General features: G+C 36.0%; 1 protein-coding gene across 1 annotated transcript in view; it reads left to right on the top strand.

The window, feature by feature from the left end:
• KLHL5 (kelch like family member 5) overlaps positions 1-18095 on the top strand; it is a 64142-nt gene that overhangs the window by 14317 nt on the left and 31730 nt on the right. Inside the window, exon 2 of the mRNA XM_009280150.1 lies at positions 15769-15954. Within this exon, the coding sequence (XP_009278425.1) occupies positions 15812-15954 (143 nt within the window). The 5' untranslated portion in view covers positions 15769-15811. The remainder of the gene's footprint in view (positions 1-15768; positions 15955-18095) is intronic.

Genomic DNA, 18095 nt, shown 5'->3' with positions numbered 1-18095 from the left:
ATACTAGCTGCTATGAAGAAAATTAACTCTATCCCAGGCAAAACCAGCACAGGTGTTTTCCTCTTTTTCTCCTGGATGAACTATGCTGTTGCTGCTGTAAGGGACTTTTCACATAACCATGACCAGAAGTGTTTGCACTTATAAAAAAACTTTGGGATAGGAAGTGATTATTATTTTATAGAACCACAGAGCATGAACATAGCTATCTTCCAGAAGTGTCTGAGCTATTTATGTAATTTTGGGGCTGGAACACAGGAATAGGGAAGAAAAAAGAAAGTAAACATTTAACATTTTTTTTAATGTAAGCAGAATTGCAGTTTGGGGTTTGTCTGTAGCAGTTTTCTTTGAACAGTTATTTTAGTGCCTCAAACTAATATTTTAAAGTTTAAAAATCCCTTTTTAAAAAGTGTTAAATTTTGAATGCCTTTTAATCCTGTAAGTATGCATCTGTTTAATTGATGAACATCTTACGGTCAGTGAACCTTTTTTATACTTTAGAATGCATATCTAGGATCGCTAAACATTGGCAATAATATATTACTTTATCACATGTTAATGAGTCTAGTTATGTCTAAAATATATCTTTTTATATTTAATGCTTTTGTTAAGCAGTATTTTTTCAAGAGAGAACTCTTGCAGTCAAAACAAAGACTTTATCTAATTATTTTGACATTTTCATTCTTAATTGGCACTTAAAAGGATCATTAATATCTTCTAAGGACTAGCTGAGCCTTTATGCCCTAGATCTTCAATTTAAAAATGGATATTTTTTAATCCATCTGACAGACTAAATACCTTGAAAATATTTTATCTGAGTTGCCCTGAAGTTGAGTGGTGATAGTTTTTTGAAGCCAAAACGTAGCAGTGACAGGAAAAATGTTGCCATGAAAAGTGATGTTGAGATTCAAATCTTAAAGTGCCTCAAAAAAGTATTCCATAAACATATTTGTTTATTTGAAAATTTACCTGACTTCCTAGTGAAAAAGGAAAAGTTATAATGAATAAAAGTACTTAGACCTGATTATTTAAATAATAGTTTTCCATATTTCCCAGCGATGTACTTAGTAATATTTAGAATGTATCTTCCCTCAAAATACACGGTAGAAGTATCTTAGGAGTGAAAATGTTGTCTAAATTTTAACTAGTTATGCTGGATTGCAATTATCCTTTAACACTTGTATGACTAAACATATCTAATATCAAAGAATGTCAGTGTAGTAAAGTTTTTGGCTAGTAAAAAAAAAAAAAGATTTTTATATCTCTGTGAAGATAAACTGTTCTGAAGATCTTGAAAAGAGCAATTTATAAAACTGTCATGCTATGTTCTTGGTGTTACCTATTTGCACCATTGCAGATTTAACATACGGTATGCATTTAAATGTTTTCCTTTTGTTCACAAGGCAGAATCTGGGAAGCTGTCCTCCACTGCTAACTGCAGGAATTTATCACTTTGTGGAGCTGCTCATATGAGAGAAGTTATGTGCATAAATGCTCAGGTGCTCCACTCTTAGGAATATCAATCTGATCAGTCAAAATCAGAGTGCTCAAAATTGTCTTCACAGTAAGCTTACACAACCTCTTTAATGTGAACAGAATTATGTTCCCAAAGAGGACAGTGTATCTGTATTTAAAATCTTGTTATGATTCACCACAAACAGAAAATGGTTATTCAGCTGCAACGGTGACAAAGGTCAGAAAAAATGGGTATAAGCACTCTTGTCTTTTCATTAAACAAAAACTTTTGCCTTAGTAAATGAAAACATATTTCAGAATCCTTGCAAAGTCTGTGTATGCTGTGTTTGACTAAGATGGTACTGTTCAGCTTACCTTTTTAGCAGGTTTCTCAGAAACGCGTTGGTGCATTAGAGAGACACGTGATGGGAGGCCATAGACTAGGGGCGGGCATTTGGATTTGTGAGCACCAATCACCAGACGAGATGTCAAAGATGAGGTTTGGGTGATCCTAGTAAGTGGAAGTTCATCATTTGAGATCTCCTCAAAAGTCTGTTAACTCCCAGCGGGGGACCTCATAAAAGCTATCACATTATTCATAGTAATAAAAATTGTCCAGAACAAGAAGAGGCCCTCAATTATTTCTGAGCGATGTTGTCAATTTAAACTGAAGAATTAAGTGGCACTTGTCTCATCTTGTCATTTGTAATACAAACTTGTATCTAATTTATATCAAACAGAGAAATATTGTAGATATTTATGCAGTCTGTCTTAGAACTGTAATTTGGAGAGTATATAGAAAAGTGAGAGTCTGTATAATCTAGAAAAATGAAAGAAAATAGAAAACAGTTTTGTGTTCTGGTCTCTTAAAACTACAGCACATTTTGTTTTCTAATCTCTGTTTGAGCCCATAGCTTCACAGCCGAAGAAAAGCAGTAATTAGGCTGTATTTCCCAGTAAGTCATGAGAAAGTGCTGAAAAAGCACTAGAATCGCCAAATCTGCCATTGTCTTAGTAGACTTGTACTGAGACAGTTTGAATTTTAAATGAGTCTGTTACACAAGAAAGAGAATCCAGGTCAGTCCTTATGTATAATGGATTTACCATTCCAGCAGAAATAAAGGTATTTAAAGCTTACTTTTCATAGTTAAATGGGTAATTAAAATACTACTGCTGTGATGAATGTTAACAAATACACCAATTGCTTGTCCTGCTTCTCCACCCTTGATGAACACCTGACACCAACAGACAATGTTAAGGAGAAGATAAATAAAAAGATGCCATTTTGTTGCTACTTCCTAAGCTGTACTGTAGTTTCACCCAACTTGCAGTTACACAAATGATGGTGTTTGAACACTGCAGTTAAGCTTTTAACGATTAGCTGTATGTGTACAAGATGAGTAGGGTCTGCATGTCATATCATTTTGGTTAAACATCTGTACAAGTTTTATGCTGATACATTAAAACATTATCCTTCTTAAATGTTTCCCTGTTTGTCTGTGTCTAAATGAAATCCTCTGCAAAGATGGTAACAACTTTGTATATTTACCTACTTAGTCATCTCACTTTCCAAGTATCTTCAGCTGTTTTCTGGACATGCTGCAGAGGCCTTGGTATATAGCTTCTGGTAGGCCAGGATGCTGGCAAAGTACACATTCTGAAATGCAGCATCTCTTTGCAGAGAACAGCTGGAATGCTGTTTCTATAGAAATGAGCTTTGTTAGCATTTATGAGAAGCACTTTCATAAATAACTGTTCTGAGCAATGATGGGTGATCTTTCCAGGTTAAAACTAGCCCTTTCAGCATTGTGGTTCCCAAGAAAATAGCATGATTTACGCCTGGCATTAAGTATGAAACGGAGCATTTGGTTTTTTGGTGGTAAAATTGGGCACTGTTTAAGTTTCATATGGACTCTGCATATAACCTGTTTTAAAGAACACCGCAGATATCCTAATTACAAGATCACGTATTTTGTAGCTCATAATGTTTATCTGAGAGATAGAGACTTTCACTTTTGGTGAAAACTGTAGGTAGAAAAGAAGCACTTCTTATAAATTTGTTGTATATGTATCGTGGAGAGTTGAACAGACTAACTGAACTGTGAAGATTGAAAACGTAGAACTGTTTATCAAGGACTGATAAAATCCAGTGCCTCTTTGTTGTTCTAAAATTGTTATTACTATTTGCATATGATTGGAATGAGCCTCAGCATTTTATACCTAACTAGCTCCATATGTCATAGAGGAAATAGGCTGGTTTTCGTAGGAAATATAAATTGGTCATTGTGTGTTTTGTCCTTTTGGCTTTCTCTTCCTCATTCAAGTAAAAACTTTTGTTGGATACTTTAATACGTTACACAAATGACCTATCTAGAGGGAATTCTGTCTCAAAAGTATGCATGTCTCTTTTTCACTGCTCCATCATAATACTTTTAACCTGATCTGGAACAGCTGATTGTATATGATTAGAAAGAAGCCTTTTGAGAAGTCGTCTTTTGTTGTCTGTTTCGCAGGGGGTGTTTCTGGTGTCTTGGATAGTGACCAGTTAGCTTTTTCTTGCTTTCGCTCTCAGTGATGTGTAAGTGAATGGAAACCATTAGCTCATTTCAGATAGAAATTTTCAGTTACTGCAGACCTAGATTTGGATCAAAGCACATCAAGATGAAAGGCTCTCTAACCCAGTACTAGTCCCTTGAGCCTTCCAGGGTGTTCTTGTCCTTTTTAAGTTAGTGCATGTCCTGTAATGGGAAAAAGAATTATTTACAGTTCAGTTTCTCCCCAGCATAATCAGTTATTTTTGGATTGGTTTTAAGTCTTTTCTGTAAATTTATTCTTTAGCAGTGCAGGAAGAATGTAATTTGCTTTTTGCAGGTTTTTTCCCCTCTGTAGTAGCAAGAGTTAACAGAACAAGAAGCAGAGATTCTAAGATTCTAAGATGCAGTACAGGAATTACGCTGTCATTTGTGGCTTAAGAAAAGGGGGTGGTATTCAGCTCTTGAAAGGGCTTTAATGAATACTGTTTGGTGTTTTTGAAAGCTAATGGTCAGAGGAAAGCAACAGAAACAGCCGTGGAGCTTTTAGGGTAAACCGATTAGCATTTTTCCTGATTGAGGTGATTGTTTCACCTCCTCTTTTTATCTCAGGATTTTTCACCGGCTGTTGCCTTTTGTTTATATTCAAATGACATGCCGTTAAAGAAGCCTTTTTTATGTGAATGCAGTGCTTTCTCCCCTCCTTCTGTAGAAAATCTGCTTGCCACAGACAGGCAGAGCATGTGTTTCTCTTGTCTTGGTTGGGTGCACAAATCTTCTTTTATGTGTGCTGCTTCTTACCCTGTTGCCTAGACGATCACTGGCTTTCACTAAGGATGTCTGGTTCTCGTAAAGAGTTTGATGTGAAGCAGATTTTAAAAATCAGATGGAGGTGGTTTGGTCATCAGGCATCAGCCCCTAACTCCGCAATTGAAAACCACCAGGGAGACTTCTGGAATAGAGGACAAAATGTAACAACTGGTGGCACAAAGTTTTTAGATTCGGGTAATCTACCTTTAACATCAGTTGGTTACAGAAGGTCCAGCCAACAAGATTTCCAGAATTCACCTGCTTGGCCAATGGCATCCACCTCAGAAATCCCTACATTTGAATTCTCAGCAGAAGACTGTGGAGGTGCACGTTGGCTTGACAGACAAGAAACAGATGATAGAGCAAGTGAAGAAGAAAATGAATCGGACAGCAGTTCGTGCAGGTTAATTATTACTTTCCTATTGTAAGAAATGTGTTTTCATTTCATGTTTACAGATAGCATGCATATATAGGCTAGCCTTTACTCTAGATTAAAATGCTTCAGAAACCTAGTAGCTGCTGTGCATCAGAAACAGAAAATGATTTATAATCAGGGTTCTGTGTGTTTACTAGGACCTTCTTGAAAAGCAGCTCTAGAGAATGTGGATAAATAAAGTGCCAGTGTGGATGCACTCACTTGTGTTTTAGATAGTATACCAAGTATACGCTGCTATGAACAAGGTACTGTCCATTACATGGTAATGTTACAGGATGCTTTCTAAATTACTTTGAAGTGACACTGATTGTTTAGTTATGCTGAGATTTAGTCCGGTGCCAGGTAGGAGAAACTATGAAAATGTAAGCTTCTTGTGACTCTTATCTGATGTTTCCACATGTTTCTATAAATGAGGGAGATGAAACCATAAAAAATACTTAGACTATAAAATAAAGGTTATTTTCTTGTGCATATGCAACTTGAAGGAAAAAAAAAAATCATCTATTGAAAGCCAACCAATTTGTGCTTTAAAGTGATTGCAGTTATCCTTCCAGGTGTCTTAAACTGTGTATCTAGCTTAAAAAGAAAAAATGGTTTTACTGTGCCTATAAAGATGTCTTGGTGTTCTTCTCTTACATATCGTTACTAAAGATGAAACTGTAAAATTTGTTCTGAAGTGAAAGGTGTTCACCAGTTGTTGTAAATTAGGCAAGCTAATAATATTTCTTGTTAAGTATCAGTTTCTTATCCTTTTACTGCATAAGTCAGCCGTTCTTCACTAAAAGTATTTTTCCTGTTTTATAGTGCACGTAGTGCATAATAGTTAGCTTACCATTTCAAGTAAATTTTATGATGTTTGCTTTCTCGCTTTTAAGATAACTTTGTGATGATACGGCATTTCAGAAAGTATGGCTATTTAAAAGGGTACGCTGTTTAGTAAAGCCTATTAAGGACAGATTAATCTAGTTATAGCGGTTTTAGTGTTTTGCATTCTCTAGGAGAAGAATTAATTTAGTGCAAGGGCAAAGTAGTCCATAATATAAACACTAACTATTTATGGTTTATATAACCTTTAAAGATTCAAGGAAAGGAGGGAGGGTAAAAATGCTTAGGAGTCAACACAGTGTATTTGCTTTTATCACTGAATGGCAAAAGTACTAGAATTACAGGGAAAGGAAATCCTGCATATTGATGCTTCGTAACAGCAGTCTTATGCTGCAACAACTATATAGCTATAAATAACATATCTCTGAAGAGGTCCTATTTTAAGTGATATTCAGGTATGAATTTTTAAATACCTGTCTCACTGGTTAATATATGTGATATAGGTGTAACATCACCTTCCATTTCAGCAACATCTACCTGTGATGTGAAATTTTTATGTACAGCATTACCCCAAATAGGATATTCTCATCATAGCAAGGTAATCAGTGTAGAAAAAACATGTAATTTTAAGAGATAAATGTGTAGATTGAAATTGCTACAAATTTGTTCTTAATTTTAGGAGAAGAATTTACATATGACAAAACTAATTCGTTACTTTGTAGAATTGGAGAACTGCAGATACTTATTTAGGGGCTGTGAGAAGTCTATATGGCATTGGGGTTTTTTGTTTTTCTTTTTTTGCAGGCAGGAAACGCACGTAGGATTTGAACTTAGTAAATGTGAAGTATCTTTTTAATTATGTGCTTAATCATCTATAGCATCTAGAGTTATTTGTAATTCCTTTATTGTCTTGTAATTCTTGCTAGTGTTTCACTTTCATGCTTTAAAATAAATATTTTAGATAAATTTTGAGTTCAGTGTTGGTACAATGTAATATGTAACTAATGGTAATGTAAGAACTTGCTTTGTATTGTTATCTGTATCTCTAGTCTCATGGGGAGACTGTACTTAAACCATGTTTTGTTCACTCCCTTTTAAGAATGTATATGCTGTTGGGCAGACCACGTAAGTCTGCCTAACAGCTGGAATTATTCTGATGTTAAGAACTTAATTGGTCTTTTTTTATCAGTCTAAAATATAGCTTCTTATCTATTGACTTGAGAAAAAAAACCCCAAAGCCAACACTTTCATCTATGTAGTTTTCAAAGGGCTTTTTTCCCCATATGAAAACCCTGTTACCTCCACTAGAAAAAAAAGTGTGTGTATGCAAAAAATCCTTTTTTTTAACTTTTTGTAGAAGCTATGGAGTTACCTTACTTCCTTTGCTCCTCTGTAACTTACTGCCCAGTTACAAGCCCTAAAAGCATGACGTGACAGAAGCAGCTCTACTGCTTTGTGTATATCAATCATCCTTCCTCTTTGCATGTCATATAGCACAGGTAGAAAAGCATTTAGATCAGGTATTTGTCATTATGAAAGCTTTAGATCATTACATGATTGATTTAGAGGAGAGCCGCTGTAGAATACATGTTACTAGTATACAGCTTGGTGGCATAAGAGATAAGCAAATTCCAAGTTTAGTACCAGATCTTTGACAAAGGCTGCATCTGAGATGCAAACAGATCGTCCAGATTCAGGGATCAGAGCTAGTCAGCTACAATGCTTTTCATACCATACTCCTATATGTTGTTTGTAACCAGCATTAGCTTGAATGATTGTTTACTGGACCAGTGGGGTTTGAAGTCTTTTGCTGGTTTTGGTCTCCTAGATTTCCTCTATTGCTGCTGTTTGTTAACTCTCCTACATTCCTGAGGTGATGGTCATCATTTTGGATTTGTACACTTTTTAAAATTTTCCAACAGCTGTGCAGAGTCTTGTATAGCGAATTTAAGCAATAGCTTTGTTTTTCTTAACTTTTTGTGGGTGCCTTAGCAGCAGTCCACAGACCTTGAAGGCACAGTGGATATCAAGCTAAAAATACCTAGAGCATACCTAGTATGCAGAGTATTGTATCTGGTTCATTTCACCCAGGTATGCATTAAAATACTGGAATTACTTTACTGTAGATTTAAGTATGGAAATGTATTCAAATATAATATAAAATATATATTTATATTTGAAAATTAAATACAAGCAATATTTCAGAATTTATCAGTTGTGTCCTAACCTTGAACAGTTTAGTAAGATGTCTGATTTTAAGGCAAGGTCTGGTAGCTACTCTGCAGTATTGCTCTGTATGAACAGTGTTGGAGTTAGTACGTTGTAACTTCCAATCCGAGTCTGCCCCCCAACAGTTTTCAATCTACAGAAACCTTTGATACGTCTTTTCTTTCACCTCAGTCTTACTGACCTTTGAGGCTGTAAGTTCTTTAGGACCCCCAACTGTGCTGTGTATTTCTGTGTATCTCCTATCACAAAATAATGCAAACTGTCAAATAAGGACAGTTGATAGATTCCCTAGTTGTGGCGTGATAGTAGTATGATACTTGAAATTAACTGAAAAACTATAAAAAGAGCATTTTTTGCTAGATATATGCATGAATTAGACAAAAATAAAAAACTTTATTGAAAGACAAGTTGTTTTACAGGGAAGAATCTCTAGCCTTCTCCTTTCTTTTCTTCCACGCGACTGCTAAAATTCTTTCATTTTCCTCTGTGCCTATTACATTCACTTGGGTTATGCCTATGCACATTTGAAAAGAGTTAGTGCAGCACAATTATATAGCATATATGAGGCAGATTTAACCTGTAAGCTTGAACAGTAGATGTTGTAATGAAGATAAGGTAACAAGAGGCTTCAGCATGGACTTCACAAAGCCACAGGGGATTCCAGCTATTTATTTGGATGGAATGGGCTTCCATACGAGACGATCATATTTTTGCAGTGATTGTCACATGCTTTGACTCCGTTAAAGCTCAGTCAGGTATGTTTTTGTACTACTGCACTTCTTGATCACACTGCAATGTAGATGTATCATGAGGTAGTCTAAGTAGTTGTTTTCCAGACGGAATGCATGTTACTGGTGACATTTGTGTGGGTATACGAATTCATTGCACTAAATCCAAGACATCTCTTAGAAGTAAGACAGGAAACATCAGTGCTATAATCAACGGTCTAGCTGCAATGAAACATGCTTACATTATTTCTTAGCAAAATTAGAAACAAGGATGCAGTAGTATTGGCTTAGCAGGCTGTGTATACGTGTCTTTGTTGGGCTAGCATAGGTAACACTGGAGTCTCTGCTCCAGCTTCTCATGTCTGTTGTTACTCATGCCAGTTAGATTAAGGTTAATGCAGATATATTTGTGTTTGTTTAAACCTGTGCCTTTTGATTGCAAGATTGTAGTTCTGGCTATTGCTATAATTCTTTTCTCTAGCATAGCGTAAATCACTAGCCTTCAATTTCACATGCATGTATAGCCTTACTGTGCTCTTCAATCTCTCCAGAGTCTCTTTTGTCCTCTTTCCATTGTCTTTTCTTATCTTGAATTATGATACACTATGGATTTTTAGCAGTCTTTGTTGTTACATCTATGGCTTCCTCCTTTTATTTACGCTCTTCCAGCCTTTGGAAGAGTGTCCCGATTTTTACCATTGCTTGGTTTTTCCAAGAATACTTTCAGTATCCTTCTTTTCAACAAACTCCATTCTCTGCAGCTGAGGTTCTTGTCTTACTAACTTTGAAGGAAATATTTTACTCATTACAAAGTATAATGTAAAATCACAGAAGCTAGCATAAAAGCTGACATATTATTTTAGTAAGTTGTGTTCTGGTCTCTGTATGCAATAAAATGTCAGCTAGCTTGAAGACAGCAGTGTAAACAACCAAATTGTTGCAAAAATATTTTTAAAACTATTTTGAAACATTGTATGTAAAAAATGCAATGCAGGAAGCCATCTTAATGCAGCAAGAAGCTTGCAAAATCAGGATTTGTTTAAAAATGCAAAAGATGTGTCTTAATATGTATCCTAATTTGTCCAAGGGGAGACATACTCTACCTTCTCTAATGTGTATGACCTAAACAATTGACTACCCTAGCCGAAAGATGACTTGAAATTGCAACAGATCTTCTAATTATACTATTACAAAACAAATACCTTGAGATCATAGGTTTGTTATGCAGTATAGCAAATGCAGTGTCCTGTCTCAGAGTAGACAATTAGCTTACCTTTTGGCTGCATAGGACTTTTTTTTTCTTTTTTTTTTTTTAGTTAGGAAGTCTGGAGATTTGTCTGTTCTAGTAAGAGAATAAAGGCCTTTGCTGGTTTTGAACAGTAATGAAACTTACAGCTTATTGGTGATTCGCTAGAGTAAATTCCATATGCTTCATTTATGATTGCAGAGTTCTGCTTTGATCAGTCAAACATTGGCTTTTGATTTCATTTACATTATTCTTGGGTTTGCATTACAAGAATGTAAACAGGAGCATGTAATTTATAGTCAGAGGTACTATGCGTTATTTTTCTTCCTTCTATTGTCTTCTCTAAATACAAGGCAGTCACACCCATTTTCCTGCACGTACTTAATCAATTTAATCACTTATCTCTAAACATCTTTTATTATTTTGAACCTTTTTGAGGTGTGAATAAAAGTAATATTTTTACTATTTTTCTTCTTTGAAATGCCACGATACTTATTTTTTTAATATCTGTATACGTTGAGATGTCTATATTGGATTGTTGTTTTTCTGTTTATTTACGTGTCATATTTATAAAGGTAATATTCTTTATGTATCAATTCAGATTTAAAATGTTGATGTCAGTTACTTCATTTTCTGAGAAACAAAGTGGTATTCACTGGAAACATAGCAGTGAGGAAAAAAACGTGTATTTTTTCCTATCTCTACAGTTTTGCTGATGTTTACTACTTCTAATGCTTTCATCTACACCCAGATTGTGTTAGAGACACATACGTAAAACAGAATTTAAGCCAATTCTATGCACAGGTTATTCTTGCTCCAGTTCCCATTTTGCACCGTTTTCAGTGTATCTATGAAAGCCATTTGGGTAGGCGTATAGTGCTGCCTGCAAATTTCAGTGGCGTAGACGGAGCATTTGCTTTTAGTTTGGTTTCCTAAAGGGACCAAGTTTATGCAGTTGTGTTCTGCATCACCTCTGCCATTTCCCTGGTAGCTTTAAAACCCATGGGCCGTTTTAATCTTAATGTGAGGGTAGGCAGAAGTCTCAAAGATAACGTCACTCCTGGCAAGTGGCAGCTAGTTAATGGAGAGAAACTCAGCTTATTACCTTCACTGAAAAAGGGCAGAATTCATCTGCTGCAAAGCCGGCTGCGCAGCACAGCTTCCCGTTAGTCACATTATTTGCTGTCTCTTGCCTAGTGAGGCAATGCCTTAAGGAATTGAGGGGAAAGGAGAAGAGCTAGACTTGTGGTGGTAGATGGAGTGGGAAAAGGAGACAGAACATAGAAATCTTTTGAAAAACCGACTTCATTTGTTGATTCTGTGAACCAGCCAGTTGAGCAGCCATAGTAGCAGTATATTTGGGGTATTTTCTCCATCAAGATTTTACAGCTAGAAATCCCGTTGTAATGCTGCCTGACTCCTTTGTCCAGTCAAGGCTCCAGTAACTAGCTGCACTTCACGTGTTGCTTCTGTCAAAAGAAATGTGACTTTTTAATGCAAGGAAATAAGCTGTTACTTGCTGCAAAAGGTTAGAATAGACAAGGTGGTTCTTATAAGGTCAGTATCTGTACTAGACACCCTTGATCTAACCGTGTCACTCTTATCTTGCAGTAAAACTACATATTTGCAGATTCATAGGATTTCATATTGTCTTGTGGAGAAGTTGACCTTTTTTAGAAGTACAGATGAGGTTACAGCTAAATTAGGTGAACTGATCATGACATTAGAACAGTTTTAAATACGAGTGCATTTACGCATAATTTTCAGAGAATTTTTTCAGACAGAATTTTACACAATTTTTCAGAAAAATATTTTAAATTTCATTTCAAATTTCAGATTTTGTTCCTCTATCTCTGTTCCAAAATGAATCGCTTTAAATGTGTATTTGATTTTTTTTTCTTAGTCATAATGAAGTCCTTATTGCTTCATTTTTATTTCAAAGACAAACATGGAGACATTTAACCTAAAAGATGCCTTTCTAAAAATAATTTAAAATGCATAAAATAAAATGCTTGACAAAAGTTTTGCAATCTTTGTTATAGCCAAGGTTAATACTTATTGGAATTCATAGCTTGTTAACTAATACGTGTGATTGCTATAAAATAACCATTGTAACTCCTTTAAAATGAATCTCAATGCTTTAAAATAATTAAAATAACAAATCCTGTTAATAGGAACAGATTGTGCTTCTCCCCCGTAAAATTTGAAAAACACTGATGCCTCTCTGTTGAGAGAGAGAGAGTTTAGTAAAAGTTGGAGGAAAGAAGGCTTGTATATGTTACGGTTTGGTTTGTTTTTATATAAAAAATTCTGCTGTGGCTTTGTTTAAGCTACAACAATGAAGCCTGAAACAACAGCAGAAGGAGAGGTGTGAATTCAGCTCTCCCGCCATCATCACCACATATGCTTTTACTTTTGAAACTCATTTATTGTCACTTTAGCTCAGTTAATTGCTTCATTGCTTTGCTAAATGAACTGTTATATTGGGCAGAGCCCCTTATTCCAAGCATCCTACTTCAAGAAATAAAATCCTTTAAAAATGAATGGTTTTATAGCATGGCTTATACATAATTTTGATTTCAAAAGGCATACTCTTACATAAATTCTTTATTAGACAGAGAAGTTGAAGAAAGCTAGCAGCTTTAGTATATGAATGTTTGTCACCAGGGTAGTAAAATGTGTAGCTAGCATGGGAAAGACCTTGTCTTTAGAGTAACTTGCCTTTTTACAATCATCCTGAAATTGTACCATAGTTAATAAAAATTGGTTAGTGCTAGATAGAATCTTTTTGACATAAATAGGGAAAGAAAAGAAAGACCAAGAAAAGTGTGATTGAAGTTTAAGAATACAAAAAGGAAACCCTACCGACTAATACTCAAAGATACTCGTAATAATATTTCCACTTAATGTGTTAAAAATATTATCTTAAAATTTAATCTTAAAAGAATATGCAGAAAGGGTTCTTTGATACACTGAGGCTGTTAGCACACGAGGTAAGTGTTTAATGTAATTTTCTTAGTAGTATGTGTGAGGTGTGCAGAAGTAGCAATATCTCTAGCCTATGGGAGGGGAAATTCACACTATACTTAAAGATAAATTTGAGTCGAGAGCCAAATCCAAAAGGAGCAAAGCCACCTTGATACTCAGAGCTGCAGGACATCGTGGCTGGGTGTTTGCTCTGAGCATGGGATTCGCAGGTCCGGGTTAGATACCCAGGTTTCCTCTCTCTAGGTGGAAGGGATGTAGGCCAAGAATTTTGGAAGGCATTTCAGTACTACTGCTGGGAGAGAGAAAAGCAGGTCCCTCCCTTCCTCTGTTCTTTCCTTGCTTGTGTATTCTCCCAAGCTGTCATGGCTGTGGCAAACTGAACTGGGAAACAGATTCGTAAAACAGTTTGGGGAAGGATGGAGATTTGAGTTTTTCATAACCAGCCATTGCGTAATAAGCATAAATAGCCTTTGAAGCTATATCTTTCCTTTTTTGCAAGTGCCTCAGCTATTAGACTGTCTCTTTCATGTTCTCTTTATGGACCACTGAAGCTTAATCTCCCTTTCCTTCTCCTTTTCCTTCCTTATGGAAGATGGTTTGTAAGTTACTGGCTAGAGGACAGGTATAGGGTTGAACTTCTTCATGTGAGGGGAAGAACTAAGCTTGGCTCTGTTGTGTCCTGAATAAGTGCTTTATCATGGGTAGTGGAAAGCAGACACCACTGCAATTATCTTTCCTTATTGAAAGAGTGGTGACTACCACTGAGTTCTGTGCAGAATGTACACATGTGGAGTCTTGGGGCTGGCAATAGCTCTAGTGAGGGTGTGGTCCAGCAAAGTGCTGGCTTAGAAAGTTTTTTCCTTCTCCATACTAATTCGTTGCTTCTTCAGTTCTATTTGCACAACTCTTTGTGAGGTTGTAATGTAAATCAAATCCCTGAGATTATGTAAATTTTTTTATCATTATTAATGAAGTTAATTTGAGGAATCTGGGTTAAAATATAGTTCAACCAAAAAAAACCCAAGCTGTATCAACACAGTTGAGGATGTGATAAATTATGATAGGGAACAAGAATTTCCTAAGCATTTTCTTGTTGGCCAGCACCCTGTTCTTTCCACTTCTGTTTCTTTTGCAGGGTTGCTGGTTTAAGAGTTGTTTTCCCTGAGTTCTTGCTCATTCACTGTGAGAATACCACCCAGTTTTGCCAATATAATGTTTTTTATGGTTACATTTTTCACATACGAGTTCCTTGAGTCAGTTTCCAGAATGGCCACAAAGAATACCTTGTTCCAGCTTGTCAGAGGGCCAGTGGTGGAGCTGAACAAGTGACTCACAGGGGGTGAGAAGTTGACACAGCTTAAATAAATGGCTAACCACAGCTTCAGAGAGCACATTTAAGATGAAGTCCTCCAAGGGAAGTAGGTAGGCAGGTATCTCATTTCTGATCCATTACTAGATTTAGGTTTGAATTACGTGCCAAATTGCTTGGCCTTTTTAGCTATCTATATGCACAAGCAATAAATTAAAAAAAAAAAAAAAAAAAAAAAAAAAAAAAAAAAAAAAAAAAAAAAAAAAAATCTTTACAAAATATTTTCTGCTGAAAATTTAGACTTTGATTTTGAGGAGCTCTGTCTTGAAATGAATATCCTAGGCTAAGGACTGAGCTAAGCTTCTTGGTGGATTTAGCCCTGAGCATGCTGCCTGAGTTCGTGATATCTTTGTGAAAGCGGGGGTCTAGATGCAGATCTTGTGAATCCATGTCTTTCCAAATATAAGTTGCCTGCATCATGGAAAAGTAAGTAGTAGTCAGTTAAAGAACTGTGAGTAAGAAAAGGTGCTCCCCTTGGAGGATTAGTCTCCTTCATGTCCTAGGCCCATGCATTCCTTTTACGTTTTCTCTGTTCCTCTTTTCTCCCAAGCTGCTGTGTGTATGGATAGGAATAATTTTTCTCCCCATCCAGCCTTGCTTTTCCCCTGTCTTGGCTTCTACTGTGCTAGATCTCATTTCAGACACATAAGACTTCATGCAGTAGGAGTGGTGTTTCTTGATGGTTTTTTTCCCCTGCATGCCCACACTCTTTTACTAGCTCCATATATGCTGTTTTGTTCTAGCCACCTTAGGCTAAGTGTGAAGCAAGACTTTAACATATGTGGCAGGGAGAGGTTTGATTCTTTATTGCATACTTCCATTGCTTTTTCAGTTTGCAGGGTCTTGGTTGATGTCTGTTCTTCCTTAGCCATCTGACAACGCTATAGATATGATTACTGGACTGATCTTTGTGTGTCTGTTAGTTGAAGAGTACAACATTAAATGATCGTACCTTTTTCACAAGGGTTTAGATTAGGTTTGGAGGAAGAGAGAAAGTATGAATACAAAGAGAAATAAAATAGCAAGGGAATATATATTAAAACTAATCATGTACGTCAATTTTAAAATCACGTGTGATTTTTATTTTATCATCTGTAGATAGAATTTCTGCACCTTAATATTGTGTGAACTAAGATTTCTGTTACTGTCTTCAGCAGAACCTCCAACAGCAGTCATACCTTATCATCTTGTCAAACTATGGAGCCCTGTACCTCAGATGAATTTTTTCAGGCTCTCAACCACGCTGAACAAACGTTTAAAAAGATGGAGAATTATCTTAGGCACAAACAGCTATGTGATGTGGTGTTAGTTGCTGGTGATCGTAGAATTCCAGCTCACAGGTAAGTTCATTATAATTTGAAGTAACTTCATATTTGTTTACAAATGCACCTTCAAAGTGTGTCCTGTGTTTTGCTTAAAAAAGGTCAGAACATCCTAAACAATTTAGAATACTTTAAACGTGCTTATGTTTTTTAACATTTATTTAGAAACCAAAAGTTAATTTCTGTCTGTATGCGATACAGCATCAAAAATAATTGTGATGTTTTCAAGTTCTACTTTATGTCTTCAAGTGTATAGTAAGATATTTGCATAACAAAATAAAAACCCCAAAAGTCCCAAATGCACCCTCAGAATATTGTAAGTAGTAGTGGTTTCTGTACCATAGAATGATGTAAAAAAATTTTTTCTGACTTAATTTTTTCTTTGTACTAACAATTAAGTTGTTGGAGTCATAATTAGCAATAAGGACAGTCTTCTGTCCACATAAAGTTTTTTTGCTGCCATAGTAAGAAGAGTCCTTTGGTAGTAGACTACTGAACACTGACAGTAAGTGTTAAGAGGGCTAAATTAGATCAAACATTAACCTGTCACCTGTGTAATTAACAGATCATATAGCATGCCACTTAAAAGCTAGGAAAATACCAAAGTTTGTGAAACAAAAGTATGAATAACTGAAGCATGTTACAGTATTTAATGCACAGTATTAATAGTTCGAATAGGAACCTACGTATAATTAAGCTGTGGTTTCCTAAGATTAGGTCTACAACAGAAATAGTAGCCTAAAGCATTCCTATTTTTCATTGCTCATTCCTACCCCCACAGTGAAACTGCAGCTTAATACTGTAATAGTAATAGAAAAATGGGAAGAGGTTGCTGGTTTGGGTTTGGTAGTTTTCTTAAAAAGCCAGATCTCTGCTTTTATTCAGATATCATCCACACTGTTGTGCTGACACAAGCGAGGGAATGATAGCATGTGGATGGGAACTGGCTAGAGGAGCAGGGAGGCAGTTGTACCATAACTTGCTATTGTTCTCAGAGACTTCATTTTATGAAACTTCATTTTTAAACAGTCAAGACTATCCCCGATTTTTCCAAATTGATTTAAGCAACTCTTGCTGCAGTTGCTGCTAAACTGGGTGGTCCTGCTCTCCACCCAACCCCTGACCTGAATTCCTTTGTAAACACTTATAGCCACGTAGCTGTGGATGATGATGAATCCTTTTTGGAGAGACAGTAGGGTGAACAAGAGGATTTGGCTTTCTCTGTGGCTACAGAGTTGCTTAAGATTGGTCTTCAGTTTGTTCAAATTAGTTGCAAAACAGCATTGTCCCTGTGGAAAGAGTGAATCAGATGAAAACAGGGAATGCACACTCCCCTAGTGGATTTGCACCCGCTGAAGTAATTTAGAAGTCAAAGAGCTTTGGAGTGCTGTAAACAGGAAAAATAGTGATTATAATAAGGAAATAATTTTACTTCCTTATGTGGCCAAGGCAGCACCTTTGCAGTATACAGTTCTGGAGTATGGTTTATGTAATAGTTAAAAAGTGTAGAAAGAGTGCAGAGGACAGCTGTGAATATCTTGTAAGTACTGGAAGATTTTTTTTTTGCAACAACATAAACAGAAAGACAACATGCTAAAAAGTTCTTTAATGTGGTTTGTACCTGTTTCTCATTTATTTAGAGAACTGACTTTGCTCCTCCAGTTTCTGCGACTGTATCTATTTCTGTAGTGCATTAGGCGTATGCTACCACCTGTTAATTGCTATGGTCTTCTCAGGAGGAGAAACATCTTGCTGTAGTTGGTATGTTGTGTTTTAAATATGCATGAAAGTTAAGGCCAAAGAAGCACACCTTGTGCTTGTAGCAGGAGGTGGGAGGCTTACAATTGTCCTTAGTTCACTTTATAATGTTGGAGCAACTTAGAAAGAAGCTTTGCCTTTTGCACAGTAAGTTCTTTCTCTTACTGTTTTGTTTTCACAGAGAAACATAGCAATAACTACAGTCTTCGTATCAGTAGAGATGTTACTGTTTCACCTCACTGAAAATTGAACTTTTCCATAGTGGGAAAGATAAAGATGGAAATCTTAAATTTGGTTCAGAATTTTATAGAAATTCAGTAAGAAGGCTGGCTTTAAGGACTTGTAGTAGCCTGTGTTATAAGAAAAAAATTATGTAGGATCTTTTTACTGCCTGCATCCAA

Source organism: Aptenodytes forsteri, unplaced genomic scaffold (assembly GCF_000699145.1).
Source record: "Aptenodytes forsteri isolate BGI_AS27 unplaced genomic scaffold, ASM69914v1 Scaffold35, whole genome shotgun sequence".
Taxonomy (NCBI): Eukaryota; Metazoa; Chordata; class Aves; order Sphenisciformes; family Spheniscidae; genus Aptenodytes; species Aptenodytes forsteri.
This window is presented reverse-complemented; position numbering and strand designations above follow the sequence as displayed.